The 15,885-nt window shown below is 34.7% G+C and overlaps 1 protein-coding gene across 2 annotated transcripts in view; it reads right to left on the reverse strand.

Moving 5' to 3' along the window:
• LOC108559796 (lachesin) overlaps window positions 1–15,885 on the reverse strand; it is a 61,526-nt gene that overhangs the window by 20,245 nt on the left and 25,396 nt on the right. For both annotated transcript variants that reach the window (XM_017917151.1, XM_017917150.1), the window contains exon 2: window positions 6,557–6,802. In XM_017917151.1, the coding sequence (XP_017772640.1) occupies window positions 6,557–6,680 (124 nt within the window). In that variant the 5' untranslated portion in view covers window positions 6,681–6,802. The remainder of the gene's footprint in view (window positions 1–6,556; window positions 6,803–15,885) is intronic.

Genomic DNA, 15,885 nt, shown 5'->3' on the forward strand with positions numbered 1-15,885 from the left:
TTCATTTGCAATACGTTTGTCATTCTACCCATTTTAGCTCTTTCACTGTTATGATTCTTTTCAGTCTTCATTTTACCAAACTGACAAGACATCGATTTATTTTCAGTTATCCATCTTCCGAATTGCCAATCGTCTTCGTATATATTTCATACGACTAAAAACTGATATAGCATCAACAGATGTTGTTACCTCTAATACTCAGGATGTAATAGTAATTATAAAACTATTACTTTTTTATATCTATTTTTCTTTATATTTCATTGTCCTTTGACAAAGGTTACTTTGGAAGTATTTTTGTATAGAATATTTTTTTATTTTAAAATAACTATCATACAAAATTTACAATTGTCATAAAAGAAAAGTTATCATTTTATATAGCAATCATTCATGTCTATATCAATAAACTAAGCTAATATTATTAGGATTGAGATTTAGAATTTTAAGAAAAATATGAATAAAGTTATAAATATTCTAAATTGTCAATTTTGTTTGTCTAAAAAGACTTATTTTTAAACATATACTGCAAATATATTTTAAAGAAAAATTAAATATAATAAAGATTGAATAAAATATTAGATAATTTTAAGTAACTAAGATTAACTTTCTATTTTGTTTAATGTATTATTGATTTAGTTATTGTAATAGCATCATACCATGGAATCAAAATTTATGATACTTTTGCATAGACTAGTAAAGTTTTTGCTTTTTCTGTCTCATAAGTTCAGAAGGACTAGGTTTTGGATGATCGAGTGGACGATATCGAACCTGCTCGTAGCCGACGGGCTCCGGAGTAATCTTCAGGGACACCTCCGTTTCGTACTGCGAGAGACCATACCATATAGCAATCAAACCGGATACTAAATTACAACTGACGTTATCGCACAGAAAAAAAAATGGATGAAGAAGAAGAAGCAAAAAAGAATACCGAAGCGTCGGACCCAAGTGGATTACCGGCTCAGATGGCCAGTCGGTGACGGCTCAAGTTATTGGTCTTCGACGATTCGAACGTCCCATGTCATATCTCACTTTCTGCTGTCCCGCGACGGGACAGGGGCGTAGGAATGGAAGGAATCCGAAGATGAAGAAGCAAAAATAAAGTAAACTTTGGTACGTGTTAATGCGCTGCAAGAGATGTGTTGCGTGTGAGGATAGCCCCGTGTCCATCGCCACAAATAAATAATAGAACGAAATGGATTAGCGAGATAAAAGTAGTAATTAAAGCAAGTGTGGCACGTGTGGATCTCAGATGGTGTCATGGTGAGGACAAGAAGAGCGTGGAGAAAAAATAAAAGTGAGAGGAATCCACCCTCGCACGGGGTAGGAAACCAGGCTTACGTACAGAAAGGAACCACACACAAACTTAGGGTTGTAGTAAAAAGCAATTCCACTAAAACCCGGGGGTGCAGCTCGCATCGCGACAATGCTTGCTCGCTCGTCGAGTTCACTTGTAATTGCTGGCGGAACTGAGCGATACGGACGCTGAGAAACACACAACCCAACCAGTCAACGAACACAACGAAAGAAGCAAAAACGAAACAAAAATATATATATATATATAGACAGAGAGAGAATACAAAAAAAAATCGGCGAGAGGGTGGAAAAAGCGACCAGAAATACATCCCCCCATTGTCTGTGTGTTCCTGTATATAACGAACTCGTCAACTTGATGTCGAACAACGGGGGGGTTCTCTTCATCCGACGGCGACGACAACAACGGTCAAGATACGTGAACTGCAAGCGTATTACGTCGCTTACTTATGAGTGTTTTCGCCACCCAGAAACCTATCCACTTGATCCTCTCCGTTCATAGCGACAACTACTTACCACAGGAGGCCCTTTGGAAATTTTGCAATTTCTATTCCTCCGTTAAATATTTGTTTTTTTTTTACTCCCAGTTTTTTTTTATCTCAACCTCCCGTGAGCCGTATATCTTGTGCCACACTCATACATCAAACTGTTCCTCCAGGAATTTTAATTACAACTATGTGGGAGTTCCTAGAGATTTTGGCTGGTCGATATCAAGCATTTCAATTAAAACGATAGCTACAAGAAAATCTAAAGACGCTGTCTGTCCACAGTTTTATATTGCCTTATGTCAATATATAACATTTTTGAAAAAGTTTACAAAAAAATATCGGAAATAATTCCATTTTTTTTAAATTTAATTATTGCAAATAACTGCAGTTATATAATTAGTATTAAATATTTAGTGAAAATATGTATTAAAATAATAATATTTAAATGTATTAAAACAGGTTTATCCTATTAAAAGGAAGTATGTAAATTGTGTTTACATCTTATTTTTTAAATTATGCTCTCATTTACTCAAGTAGTAGTCAAGTAGTTTACATTTGCTTATAAAACTTACAAAATATGAAATGTCTTAATATTTTTTTGTTTAATCCCAAGCTAAAGTTTTATATAAATTATAAATAAATATTTAGATTAAATATTATTAATGAAAAAAAAACGTGTTTTTTGTTATGTGTTAAAATTAAACTAGTTTAATGTAGGAAATAAATATTGGATAATCAATGTTTCTTGCCGTAAGCAGAAGATAGCAAAGTTTGTAGTACGTTGTCATTTGAGGTGGAACAATGCAACTTCCCGGCTCTTTGTTTGCCTACTTAACGCGAAACTGAGCATCGCAGATAGGTATTGCACTACAAAATCTTCTCTTTAAAGATATTATTTATCAATTTCACACAAAATAAGTAATTCAATATGGAGAGGAAGGGAAAAAACTTTTGACAAAACGCCAAACTTTAATGACATTATAAGAATATGTTCTCATATTTGAATTTATTATGTAACATTATAATATTATTAAGTAACACATTTTTTTTAAGTTGCATTTAATATTCATGCCCGGGGCCTCAAAATCCAAAAACAGCCCTGAAGCTAAATGACCATCAACTAGTTGTTTTCTGCATTTTCATACATTTTGTTGCAACATAAAATTGAAGTATAAATGTCAAGTTAAGTGCGTTACATAATAGTCTTGAAGTAGAGACGACAGGTGAAAAAATGGAGAAAAAATATTTCATTAGATAATTTAGATTAGATTATTAATGTTAATAGACAATAATTATTATTAGCAAATCATTTGCAGTATGCAGAGCAAACGTGAGATATTGGTTTTGACCCATGTCAAGTTAAATGCGTTACATAATCGCCTTGAAGTAGGGATGACAGGAGATAATACCCGAGGCTACACCTTCCACAAATGTACAGCAAATCGCGTTTTGTTGTACCGGAATGTCATTATAACATACCCAGAGTATTTGTTAATTTTTGTTTGTTATTGTTCATATCGAAAAATATTACATTTGGATAATGTAGCGCACCGTGCATGAAATTAAATTATGCATTAGCATTGATGTTCGGTGACTTTTCATCTATTATTAGGGATTACATGCTACAGTCATTAGCTTTGTTCGAGCGATTACATAATGCATCCATAATTTACATATATATATATTAATTTTTTGGTTTAAAAATTTGATATATTTAAACATTTTGACGCAAAATCTTCTCTGACAAAAAAGGAGAATATTATTAAGTTTCATGAAACAAACACAAAATGTAACTTTAAAAAATGCTATGAAAAAATTAATTCATAAATATCTTCAATAAACTGAAGAAGTAACTATTTTTTTAATGCAGGTTAAAACATTCAAAAAAATAGTTTTAGTATTAGAGGGAACAGACTGAAAAAAATGAATATTCAAGACAAGAACTGTAAATATTCTTTCCTTTTTAACAACAGTTTTTGATGATTATTTATTCATTTTTTTATATAGTTTTTCATGGAGAAAATTATATTTTGGTATAGTTTTAAGTAATATTCTCTATTTTTTAAGTTTTTATTTTATTACAACATGTTTTCGTTTTATTTTGTGAAAAATAGAAAACATGTTGTATAAATCATTTGTCTTTATATTTTTTGTCAAAATACGAAAACCGGTTTTGTAGAAAAGTTTATATTCTAAAATCGGTTTTTTAATAGTCGTTTTTGTATAAACCCTGAAAATTTATCTGACTTGTCGTTAAGGGAGATAAATCAAAGAAGGTGAAGTTGGTATAACATTTGCAACAGTTTAGTAGTCTAGGGAAACGTGAAAAATGAAAAATGAGATGACCTATTGTTGCGTTGGCTTAATTGAAATTCTATTCTTTCAGCGCGAATCGATAGCTTATTGTGTACATAATAATGACGCGGAAATAAATGTCATGAATTAACCTTTCGGGGGGATTTTGGAGAGAGGGTCGCGCAGAGTTAATGGAATCGTCGTATTATTGGTACGTTATAATCTCAGCAACCCACTGGCGTCGCTGGAGGCTTGGATCCCCGAAGGGCGAAGGGTGCAGATGCAAATCGACGACGGCTGCGGTTGTCGTTTGAAAGCGACAAGTCCTTTAACTGCGAGTCCTTATTATTATTGGCGAGGAGTAGCAGTGTTTCTGGCTCGGACGCCGCGTGGCCACTAAATCTGTATCTGCAAGTGGCAGCAAAAAGAAGAAGCAAAACCGGAAGACCACGAGACATGTCGGGCATTAATTGTTGATGTCGATGTCAATGTCTACCGACATTGACAATCCCAACCCAAATCCCCCAAAATGGACAGGAAACGGTCGGAAAGTAGGGGAATGGCTGTATGTTGTCGATGCCCATTAAATGAGCTAACGCGCATCTGAACGGCCCTTAATAAAATTACGAGTGTGCGGAATTGTAATATAGGTGTATGCAGCGGCATTTAATAGTGCGAGTTTGTCGCATGATACAAACCGCACGCAGTATAAATGTGACCGAAATGGAATTTAATTATTGTATAATGCATTTATGCAGAGCGCGGCGCCTTGCGGTGTGCGCCCCCGCCACCCCCGCACGTTCTCCGCCGCCCCGACCCTCCGCCGTCATATGATACACCCCCTCACACACCTAAACGCCGGAATCATAATCGCTTCTGATAGCCAATCTGAGCTCGTTAATAAAGTGTGCTGGGGCGGTTACGGGCTGCATCGGGAATGCCGAACACGTACAAGAATTGTGATTCTGGAGGTGGTTAGTTAATTATTCAGCCTGGCGAAACAAAAGCGTTCAACGGGCCCACGCCGAGCAGGAAATTAAAACAAATAATTTACGCGACTTGGGTAACTAATTGTTACGGAGAAGGGATACTAGTCGTCTTTGGTACTCATTGATGATTGTCCAGAGAAAAGAAGGTATTCCGTCAACATCCACCTAATTGACTTTTATACCAACCTAGAATTACAATTAATATAAAACAAGCTTTAGAGCAACCAATGCAAATTGATGAAAATGGTGGTCTCTGTCTACCTAAGAAAATAAGGAATTACTATAAATACAATGTAACAAAAAATCCAAATGTAAGGAAACACTGACGATAGTCTCTATTAGAGAAAAGAAGGTATTCCATCAACATTCACCTAATTGATTTCTATTCCAACCCAGAATTACAATTTATGCAATGTAAAAAAATATGTACAAGAACGACTACCTAATTAATATTAAAACTTTACAACAGAATTACAAAAAATATAATTTAAAACAAGATTTAGAAGAAATAATACAATTTTTTGAAACGTTGTCGCATCTCATAAAAAACAATCAATATTATTACATTCAATTCGTGTTTTTAATTTTTCTTTAATTTAACATAATTAACATATACAGTTTAATTACTAATGAATAATTTGTTTTATGAGAAAATTTAATCTCAAAAATTGATATTTTATATTATTTATTTTAATATTATCTGGATGAAGTCTTTCTCATGATAATATTATGAAAGAAAAGAATACACTGTTGCTACATCATATATCGTTGCAATAAATTTATATAATTGGACATTTATACCTTATACCATTATTCATCTAGTGTATTTTTCTTATTTCACTTTTAGTAAGCTGTATAGTAAGTCATTGAACATTTATTATATAAGTCATTGTGTGATATATATTACAAAAAAATAATAAAATTTGTCCTTATAAAAATGTAACTTTCGGAAATTACAATGATATCAAAACATCCATCACCTGATAGATTATTTAAAGTAGTAAATCATGATATTATTATTACATAAGTACATATTATAGATTCTTATAATAATAGTTAAAAACTGAAAAAATCTTATGAACTCTTTCATAGCTGAAGTTAATTCCATCAGCTAATGAGAGATTTAGGTATGATATTATTATTATTAGATAATGATAATGAATAAGTCAAATTAAAAAAAAATCATGAAATAAATAATGTTTATTGTATTAAACATCAAAAACCTTTATTATTCAGAAATTAAAATCAGATGAACTTGCCAAATAACTGAAGGAATATGGTTATTATTATGTAATGTCATTTAATGATTCAAATTATAAAAATCAAGAAATAAAAAATTTGTATTGTTGGGGATATAATCAGATGAATAAGTGTAGTAAGCAGTAAGTCAAAATATTAGTGTTATATAAGTTATATATAAACAATGTAATATTTTAAATATTTTATTGTTTGTATATGAGAATCAGATGAACTCACCCATCAGCTGAAGGAACAAGAGTGGCAGCAGCATCGACAAAGTGCCCACAGGCAGACGGCCACGCGTGCAGGCGGGTCCGTTCCGATCCGCGGATCCGGATCCAGATCCGGTCACAGAGCTCATCTCGGCGTTTCGTTCAGTCCACCCCCGTAGGGCCGCCGACTTCCATGGCAGACGAACCGTGCCTACAATGCTGTCAATCTTGATGCCTGCGCTGATGCTCCTCCGTGCCCCTTATCGAAGACCTCAAACAGAATACAGAATATACATATACATATATACATGTAGATACATAGGCATACAGTGCACACACACACTGGTGGCTTTCAATGTGTTATTCGTATTAGCATAAAACGATACCCCGACCCCTGCAGTCTCAAGGAGGAAGAGGTTCGCGAATAAAAAATACAGACTGGCTAGAGGGAACGAGAAGGAAATATATATATATATCTGTATATGATAAATCAAATGCATTCGGAATCGGGCAGTCGTGCCTTTCAGCATGGGGAAAGACCGAGCACCCCCCGAGCGCCACCCCCGCGCGTCCCCTGGATCGCGCAACCCCCGCACTTAACTAACACGTGCCGCATTTCAACATCCGTATCCGTTTCGCATCATGAATACCGGACCGTGTGCGGAACACCAGGACCCCCCGGACTTACTTTCTGCACTCTCCGGAGCGGCGGCAATCGATAATTGCCAACTTCGCCGCCTCTTTCGGTACACATCCACCCCCCTGCGGGGTTTTCCCCAAGGGGTGGGTGGACCACCTCCGAGGGTGGTGTGGGTCTTCCCTCGCACAGACACGCCGCACGTAAGGATGGGGTTATTTAAAAACGAGCCGAACGCGCGCTTTTGTTAATTTACTTTAGCGTGACATCGTGATGGAATGTCACATCACTTCTGCGGAAATTGAGAAAGTATTGTAATAGGAGAGGCTGAGTGACGGGCGGGCGCTTCTTTATCAGCTGCAGTATATTCCGTCCGCTTGACACCTTCCGAGCGCATACTAAACTGCTTTATGCTATGACCCAGCACAGAAGCGCCCATCCAGCCTTATTCCACCATCAGAAGGGTGGGTGGAAGGAGGTGGTGGCCCTTTTGTTGCCACGAAAAAGTGAAAAGTGTGCCAGCCAAGAAGTGTACACGCTCCTCTCGCCGCTGGCTGCTTTCTTCAGATACGGCCGCAGAGCCGTGTCCATGCATAATGCGGCTTCTGGCATTTAGCGGACAACCTGATGGACGCTCTCGTCCTGCATCAATAACTAAACCCACGACCGGCGACACATATTTCACACGATATTTCCATGGAACCACTTCAACCCAATCATTCATTATACACAAGATGACTATAACCATTTACTTTTCACCATGCAAACCACAATTCTTCAAAAACTACAACAATCCATTAACATGTATTTACTAACTTTTTTTATGTATATACATACTTACATAAATATTTCTATTTGATTTGATCATTGAAATATTACTCATATTTATTGTATATTTACTTAATTAAATATATTTTATTATTATATTTTCTGCTATATTATGAAGAAATCAGAATATTTGTCTATATATATATAGTAATGTACAAAATATTTAGAAAGTCATTAATATGTTACATAATTTGTGCATTAATAAAAATTTTAGGGATCGCAAATGCTCGGGTTTACTACAGACCCAAAACATAATGAAGGATATTCCATTTAATATATATTCAATTGTAACTTAATACTTTACATAATAATTAATCCTAATTTCGAACCGCAAACTTTCACAATTTATTTGACAATCTTTTCACAAAAACTCACAAATGTGATTTTAATTATTACAATTGCATAAATGATAAACTCTATACTTGTTACCATAAATTAAAAAAAAAATGGATAAAATTATATAAGTTTTGTAATTTGGTAAAAAAAATAAGCTGAGATTCTTCAGATTTTGCAATCAATATTAAGATTTGTTAACTTATTAAAATTATTACTTACGACTTAAACAAATAAAATGTATTTTGTATTATTCATTGTTGTACATGGATTACTTTTCAATAGTGTATAAATTGCGTGTAGGTTGTATAAAACTGAACGTTATGTAAAAGCATGAATGATGTTTCTTTTTGACCTGTCACATTATCCTTCGTTAGAGAAGAAAATTTGATATTAGTCAGTTCGTGTTAAGAGTGTGGGAGATGACGAGAAGGTAAAATGTTCGACATCAGGTGTAAATACGATAAGATGGTCTCGCACGTGCCCTCCGTGTTGAGTCAGCAACACGAGTTTACGACTTTTCCACCGGACGTAACCCAATATTTCCGACCTGCTCTCCGGGACGCCCTAGCAATATACGCCCTTTTACCTATGGGCCACTTCATCCGCGACACTTCCTTTCTTCTCGCAAAAATGCAACCCCATTAGGCACTCTTTTTTTTTCAAACGGTTTTCGGTTTACTTCTCATTTTATTTTTTTTTGTTTCCATTTTTATTTTTCAGCCTTCTTTCGCTAGAAACGACCTCGCCTCGTTGACGGTACAAAAAAAAGTAGAAAACCGAGCGTCCGGACTGCAGCCCAAGAAGTAGTTAAATAAAATGGAAAATCGCTACGTCTCGCGTTCTAATTGGGACCTAACGTAATAGAGTTATCCCGAATGATATGTCACCCTCTCACAGAATTCGCGACGCGAATTCTAATCGTCGAGAAACAATAACATGAAGTTTAACTCGCGAATAAAATAAAGCTAAAGATAAATTTATTTTACAGTTTCTTCAATAAATGAATAAGGATAATTTTAATATCTATTCATAACTATTACAAAAGACTAATAGACTAATATAATAGAATTAGTTAATGATAATTGTAATGATTATTTTATGAAAAGTAATGTTTCATGTTGTACTTTCTCTTAAATTTACACTATATTTGCTAATAATTAATATTACTATAATTATAAAAAAGTATACAGTGAGTGTAGTTAAAAACTATAGCTTTTTTATAACAGTTTTGATTTGATACAAAAAGTAATGATTCGTTTCGATTGATTGAAAAATCGCATTTGGCAGATGGTTCCCTTTGTAACAATTTTAATTTACCAGAAGTCCTTTGAAAATACTATTATAGTTATTGAGTAGGCGTGCTTGTGAAAAGTGTTTATCCTCCGTATCGATGCGATTGATTTCGGGAACGCATTTGGCGGATGGTTTGCTTTGTAACAATTTTAATTTGCCAGAAGCATTCTGTTGCGGTGGAAAGTTGGCCGCGTCACGAGGTTAAGTGGATATACTGAGAGAAAGGGCTTAGAAATAAAAAATATATATATATATAAAATAAACAACAAAACACAACACTCGGAGGAGAAGGAGCAACAACGGCGAGTGGTGAAATGATTGGAAATCAGGTTTCGATCTGATCCGGTTTGTTTTAGCGGGCGGCTTTGTCGTGGCCGTATTGGAATTTAAGTGGAATCCGACGGCGGCGGTGGCGGGTCCTCCCTTGGAACAACGATTCCGCGGGGGCTCAGAGGCAACCACCCTTGGTCCTAGGGTAGGCGGCGCCTACTGACGCTCGCGGATATGTGGTTAAATGTTTGCTAATCTATGCGAGTGCGTGTTTGGTTAAAAGGGACGGCTGAGGGACGGCTGAGGGACGGTGCCAAAGCGGAGGAACGGGTACAAGCGGAGCTTCCAACATCAATCGCTCGGATTCGTTTGAAACACACATCACACACACACACGCGCCTACATATACATACATAGGCATAGCCTTACACAAATGTATACATATATATATAGAGTGAGAGGGCCGAGAGATGGATTTGTAGCCAAAGCCCCAGACCCCGTACGTACATCAGTCTAATTAATAAATGGCAGGCCGGTGGAGGCCCAGCGCCTACCCATAGCCACATATAAGATGATTAAAGCTATCTATCGTGCGCTGTTTATATTCGCAATAGCCTTCTGTTCCGTTAGCTCCAACCAATTTCGCATTCGCGTTATGTAAATGATTAGCGGTTTTGTCGGGAATCCGACGTAGTCTGTCTGCCTGTTCTTTGTGACGCGCCTCGCTGAAATCACAACAAAGTAGGATGGACCTGCAATAAATTGCGTTGCGACTGGATTTACGGCCCTTCGCTCACTTTCCCTTTGAGTGGACCCCTCATGCGCACGCTGTGCTCTCAATATTAGTACGATCGAAACTTTGAAAATGAAACTGACTAATTTCTCTATTGGTATTATACCATCAAAATGATGATCTTAAGATGGCCATATACCAAAAAAGTACTTTAACAGTTTATCATAACTGATTATTTGGTATATTATAGTTAAAGCCATATGTATTAAAAAAACTTTAAAAATTTAAACTTCTTCATTCTTATAACTTCTACACGATGATAATCTTCAGATGGTCATATTCCAAAAAAATCATGATCATGATTGATTAAGAATATCTCTATAAAAGTAGTTTGATAATTTATCAATGAAACTTCAGCATTTTACATTCTAATAACTTCATCAAAATTCTAAAGATCGTCATATACGAAGAAAAAGAGATTTTTTTTAGATAAATGGAATAAATTAGTTCAAGAAGAAAAATAAATCGTTTAAATTAAGTGATGGGACCACTATAAAGCAAGAATTTATTGGCTGAGTGAGATCTTGATATACACAACGATTCGTTATAAATTTTCATTTCCATAAACATGATTCTGTGTACAGAGGGGAAGTAATTGAAGTATATTCAATTTACATGTAAATAAATAAATGAATGGACGAGTGAAACACATATATATATATACAGTAATAACAACAAGGAATAAAAGAACAGAAAATGAAGACGAAAGGCATTGAAATTCCTTGAAAGCTAATATAATTACTTAGCTGTTGTGCACAGCTAATTGAATTCGGATACTCGACGTTCCTCCCACTCCATACACATTCTGTTTTATTTCATTATTATGCTCTACCATTTTATTCAACGCGTTTTTTTTCTATTTTGCTCTCTATTTATTTGTTTTTTTAGGAATTTCTCTTTTTTTTTCTTTCAATTATTTTAAATGTTCCGCGCTTTCTGGTGTCGTCCTTTGGATGAGCGGCGGCGGCAGTGATGTAGTGGCCATAAATAAGTAGTGCCAGTGACAGCGATGCCACTGGCATAACGCATCAAAGCCGACGACTTTAATAACCAGGACCTGATTGATGCGCTATAGTGACCAGAGCAGACCACAAACCGGTCACGGGCCGTACGTTATAGCCGTCCGCAAAATCCCCAAAAATTTTACCAAGTCCCGGCGCGTCCACCCAAATGTTGAGTCAACCCAACCACCCTCCAGGCAACACCAAACTCATCCTCCATCCCCCTAAAACCGGAGCCGAGCGGCCCTCGGGAATCGCGAACTCATCGCACGCCTTCCTCCTTCTTCCCCGTGGCTTCCTGTTCGTGTTAAACACTTGATGATTACACCCGCTCAAATAACAGACCGCACCATCAATTTCACCCCCAAAAACGATCGCAAAAACAGAACAAGCACTTTGCAAACTTAACATTGCGGTTGTTAAAATTGGAAGAAAATCTAATAAAAAGTAAGTAGACGGGCGTGTGCGAGACCGTTTGCGGTTCCTTTTACTTCGTCTGCTGCGTGTGTATTTTATAAACAAGGTGGATGCAAATTCAAATCGCCCGCGCTTTCTCTCCAACACACTCACAACCTATATATATATATACACGTAGACACATACACAGACAGAGGCGCACGCAAATGTCGAAATTAAATTTGCCCCATTATACACTCAGAATGTATGCAAAGCGAGGAACGCCGCACAAAAAAAAACAATACAGCTTCAAATTATTGCCATTGTCGCTAAACGAATTCGCAGCCACATCCAACCTGAACGTTTTCAAAATTCTATTACCATCTCCGTACTGAAAGCACAATAAATCTGAAAAATTATTCACGCACTAATTAAGAGTCTGCTTTGATGCTCCAACTGTTATTTTAGTAAAACTTACATTTTGTTTTATAAATTTAACATTCTTTATTTAGAATTCTTTGATTAACTTTATAATAGAAAGTTATGAAACAGAACAGTAACAGCCACGAATCCTGAATTATTTTATAATGCTATACCATTTCATTAGTTGTCAAAATAAGATTCACGTCCAACAAAAATCCAGAAATTCAAAAACATATGTCTGAGCTTTTCTGAAGAGTAAATTAAGTCATTCGTTAAACTACTTTCCTTGAATTAATTGATGGATTAATCATATATAGGTAAATCTTGAAGTATAATGGAGTTATTCATAAATTATTTACAAATAATATTTTATAATGGAAAGATTAAATAATTATTATTGTTTAATAAAAAAAAAAGTATCAAATATTTTTAATAATTAACTAACAAAAATGATGAATTGTACTAATATATTTATATTTTGAACTCGTTTTGACTTGAATTATGAAAGTATATTTTATTATTATTATTTTAAATGATTTTCAATGAAGGCAAATGGCGTGAAATTAAACGAAGCAAATTTCGAAATAATTCGAGCCAATTTGGAAATATCATAAATGAAATCGCAACATCTAGTTAGTGAACATTTAAATTGGATGTGCAAATGTTGAAATAATATATTTCGAAAATAACAACAACAGAAACAACCAAATAACTGGATTTGCAACTGGGAACAAATGATAATTGTTTATTGATTGTCATTATTCGTTTTTGGTGACTAGTATTAACAGATTTAAAGCAGAAATATAAACTATAAATCGTTGTTCAACAATTGAAACATTGATGTATGGGATTATATGCATCGCTGGTATTTAGCGAAAGTTAAACAGATTATTTTTCGGAAAGAACATGAATTGATGATTCAAAATACAATATATGAAGAAATTCTTGATTTTCTTAATACTGGTATTAACAAACAAGTTGATATTCCTACATTCACTACTTTCATTTGTATTGTTATTAGGATTTGAAAAACTAAACTTTTTATTTGAATCAAAAACAGAAGTAGCAAAAGAAAAACAGATATTCTGATTGTAAAAATAAATAAAGTTAAAGTTTAAAGAACACGAACATATTTACTGTATGATCTTGTTTTGTCAATTTACTTTTGAGAATTAATAGATTGACTCATTATTATTTTCTGTGTTAAAAGGAAACAATACATTAGATACTTTATTTACACAGTTCCATGGAAAACATGGAAGAAGTCAACCAGAGTCGTGAGCGTCCAGCGTGTTCTTTGTACCTGCGCTTCACTTTATACAGAATATATGTTGTAAAAAGAACATTTGCATGTACATTTTAACCTTTGAACTTGAAAGAATAAAACTATGGGTCGTAATGAAACACATACGGTTTGCAAATGAATGTAACAGAGATGCGAAATTGAAAACTTCTTTATAAATATAATAAATTGTAAATTCAACAAAATTTGTTACAAACTTGACTAAAATTATTGATAAATTAATATGATTATAGTTCATTTATTTAATTATACGAATTAAATTGATTGGATTCTTTTGAAAATTCGATTAAAAATTATGGGAAAATTCAATTAACCCAATATTATCTTTGTGTTCGAAGAAAAACATTTTGCGCTTCCTTTTTTCCCCACAGTTTAAATTGAGAGTTTTTGGGAAGTAAAATGGCCCGAAAATGTGTTGTTTTTAATGTGTGTTTCACTTTTCAAACAATTTTTGTTGCAAGAAATTTTTGTTTATTATTTTTAACAGTTTGAGTTTAAGAGTACAAAATATAATTTGTTATATTTTTTTTAATGTAATTATATATTTTACGTGGAACTTCAGATAATTGGTTCAGTCGCTTAATCGGGACAAATGCACTTGTATTTGCTAATTGACGTTTGTCGTGCAAAAGTTAGTTTCTAGTTCTATCATAATTTGTGATATCAGTGAGTGTAATGGTTAAAAAATGAAGATAAAATCCAAGTGGTAGATAGTGAAGGGAGAAGTTGAAGATCGTAAATAATGGTAAGGTAAGTTGAGTTGGTCATTGGATAATAGGGTCAAGGTATTATGATATGAAAAGGGGTGGTCGAAAGTAAGGAAGAGGAAACGAATCAAGTCGGAGGCGGCGAATGTAGTAGGCAACAGCGTATCCTTTATTAATCACGCGATCGTTTAATGAAATCACGTCGGGGCGCCGTCTAATAGCGTACGAATAGTCTGTCCATGTTTGTATAGTTGAGCGGTGGCGGCGTGCGGATGAGAGGGGTGGTGTAGGATGTTGGGGGGCGCAGGGGAATCCCCTTGGGGCGTTTCACACGCCAACTTCAACTTCGGGCGAGCCGCGCCACGCCGCGTCGTGCTAATTGTCCGCTTCTTCAGGTCCCGAAATGATCGGTAATATTAGAAATTTCGATAGTCGAAACTCGTTGCGTTTCAAGAAGTGACAAATTCCTAATTGGAATTCCACAGTCCCGGAGCCCAGTAATGTCGCCACCCTCTTCATACTCGCTACTCGTTATTCAGGCACCGCCACGCCTAACCTCACTTAAACTCGAGAAATTTTAATTGACTCCAAATAATATCCCAGAACCAACTCCCTATCCCAGTAAAACTCACCCCTTCACTCGCACAAATACACGCACATATATATACACACATCCGCACAATATTTTAAGTGAAAATAATTTTCAGGATTTTATTAATCTCCACCCCAAGTTGTACCTTTAAACCAGGCCAACCCTCTGGGTCATATACCTTTCACATGAAATTTCATTTATTTCCTTTTAGTTTCCTCCACTTTACGATCCAAAAAAAATGCATATACAGTAAGAAATCTAATATCAAGGTTCTACAGTATATTAACCAAGCCTTGATTTCTTACATTTTTTTAACAAATTTATAGCGACAATTAAATTGTAAATAATTTACGTTACAATTATATAAAATTTTTTCGTTAACAAAAAAAAAAAAGTAATACATTGCAAACCCTCTAAAATATTGTATTTTACTTTTAAAACATTCTTTTTGTAGCAAGATATATTCGTTTATTATCTTTAACCAAAATCCGGACAATGAAATTCCCGATATTTGAAATCCCGACAACCAGAATTTTAACATTGTTGGTATTATGGTTGTCGGGATTTCGAATGTCGTGATTTTGTTCCAAAACGATTGAACTTAAAAAGTTTAAGAGTACAAAAAAAATAGTTTATTTTATTTATTATTGTAAGTACATACTTTTTATTTATTAATTAATAGTTGTGTGTTCATTTATTAATTGTGGTTAAATATTTGGATTTGAAGAATTAAATAAAGTTATGTAATACATTTTAAAAATAATTCGTTAACACA

Source organism: Nicrophorus vespilloides, unplaced genomic scaffold (genome assembly GCF_001412225.1).
Source record: "Nicrophorus vespilloides isolate i.1.1-1 unplaced genomic scaffold, Nicve_v1.0, whole genome shotgun sequence".
Taxonomy (NCBI): Eukaryota; Metazoa; Arthropoda; class Insecta; order Coleoptera; family Silphidae; genus Nicrophorus; species Nicrophorus vespilloides.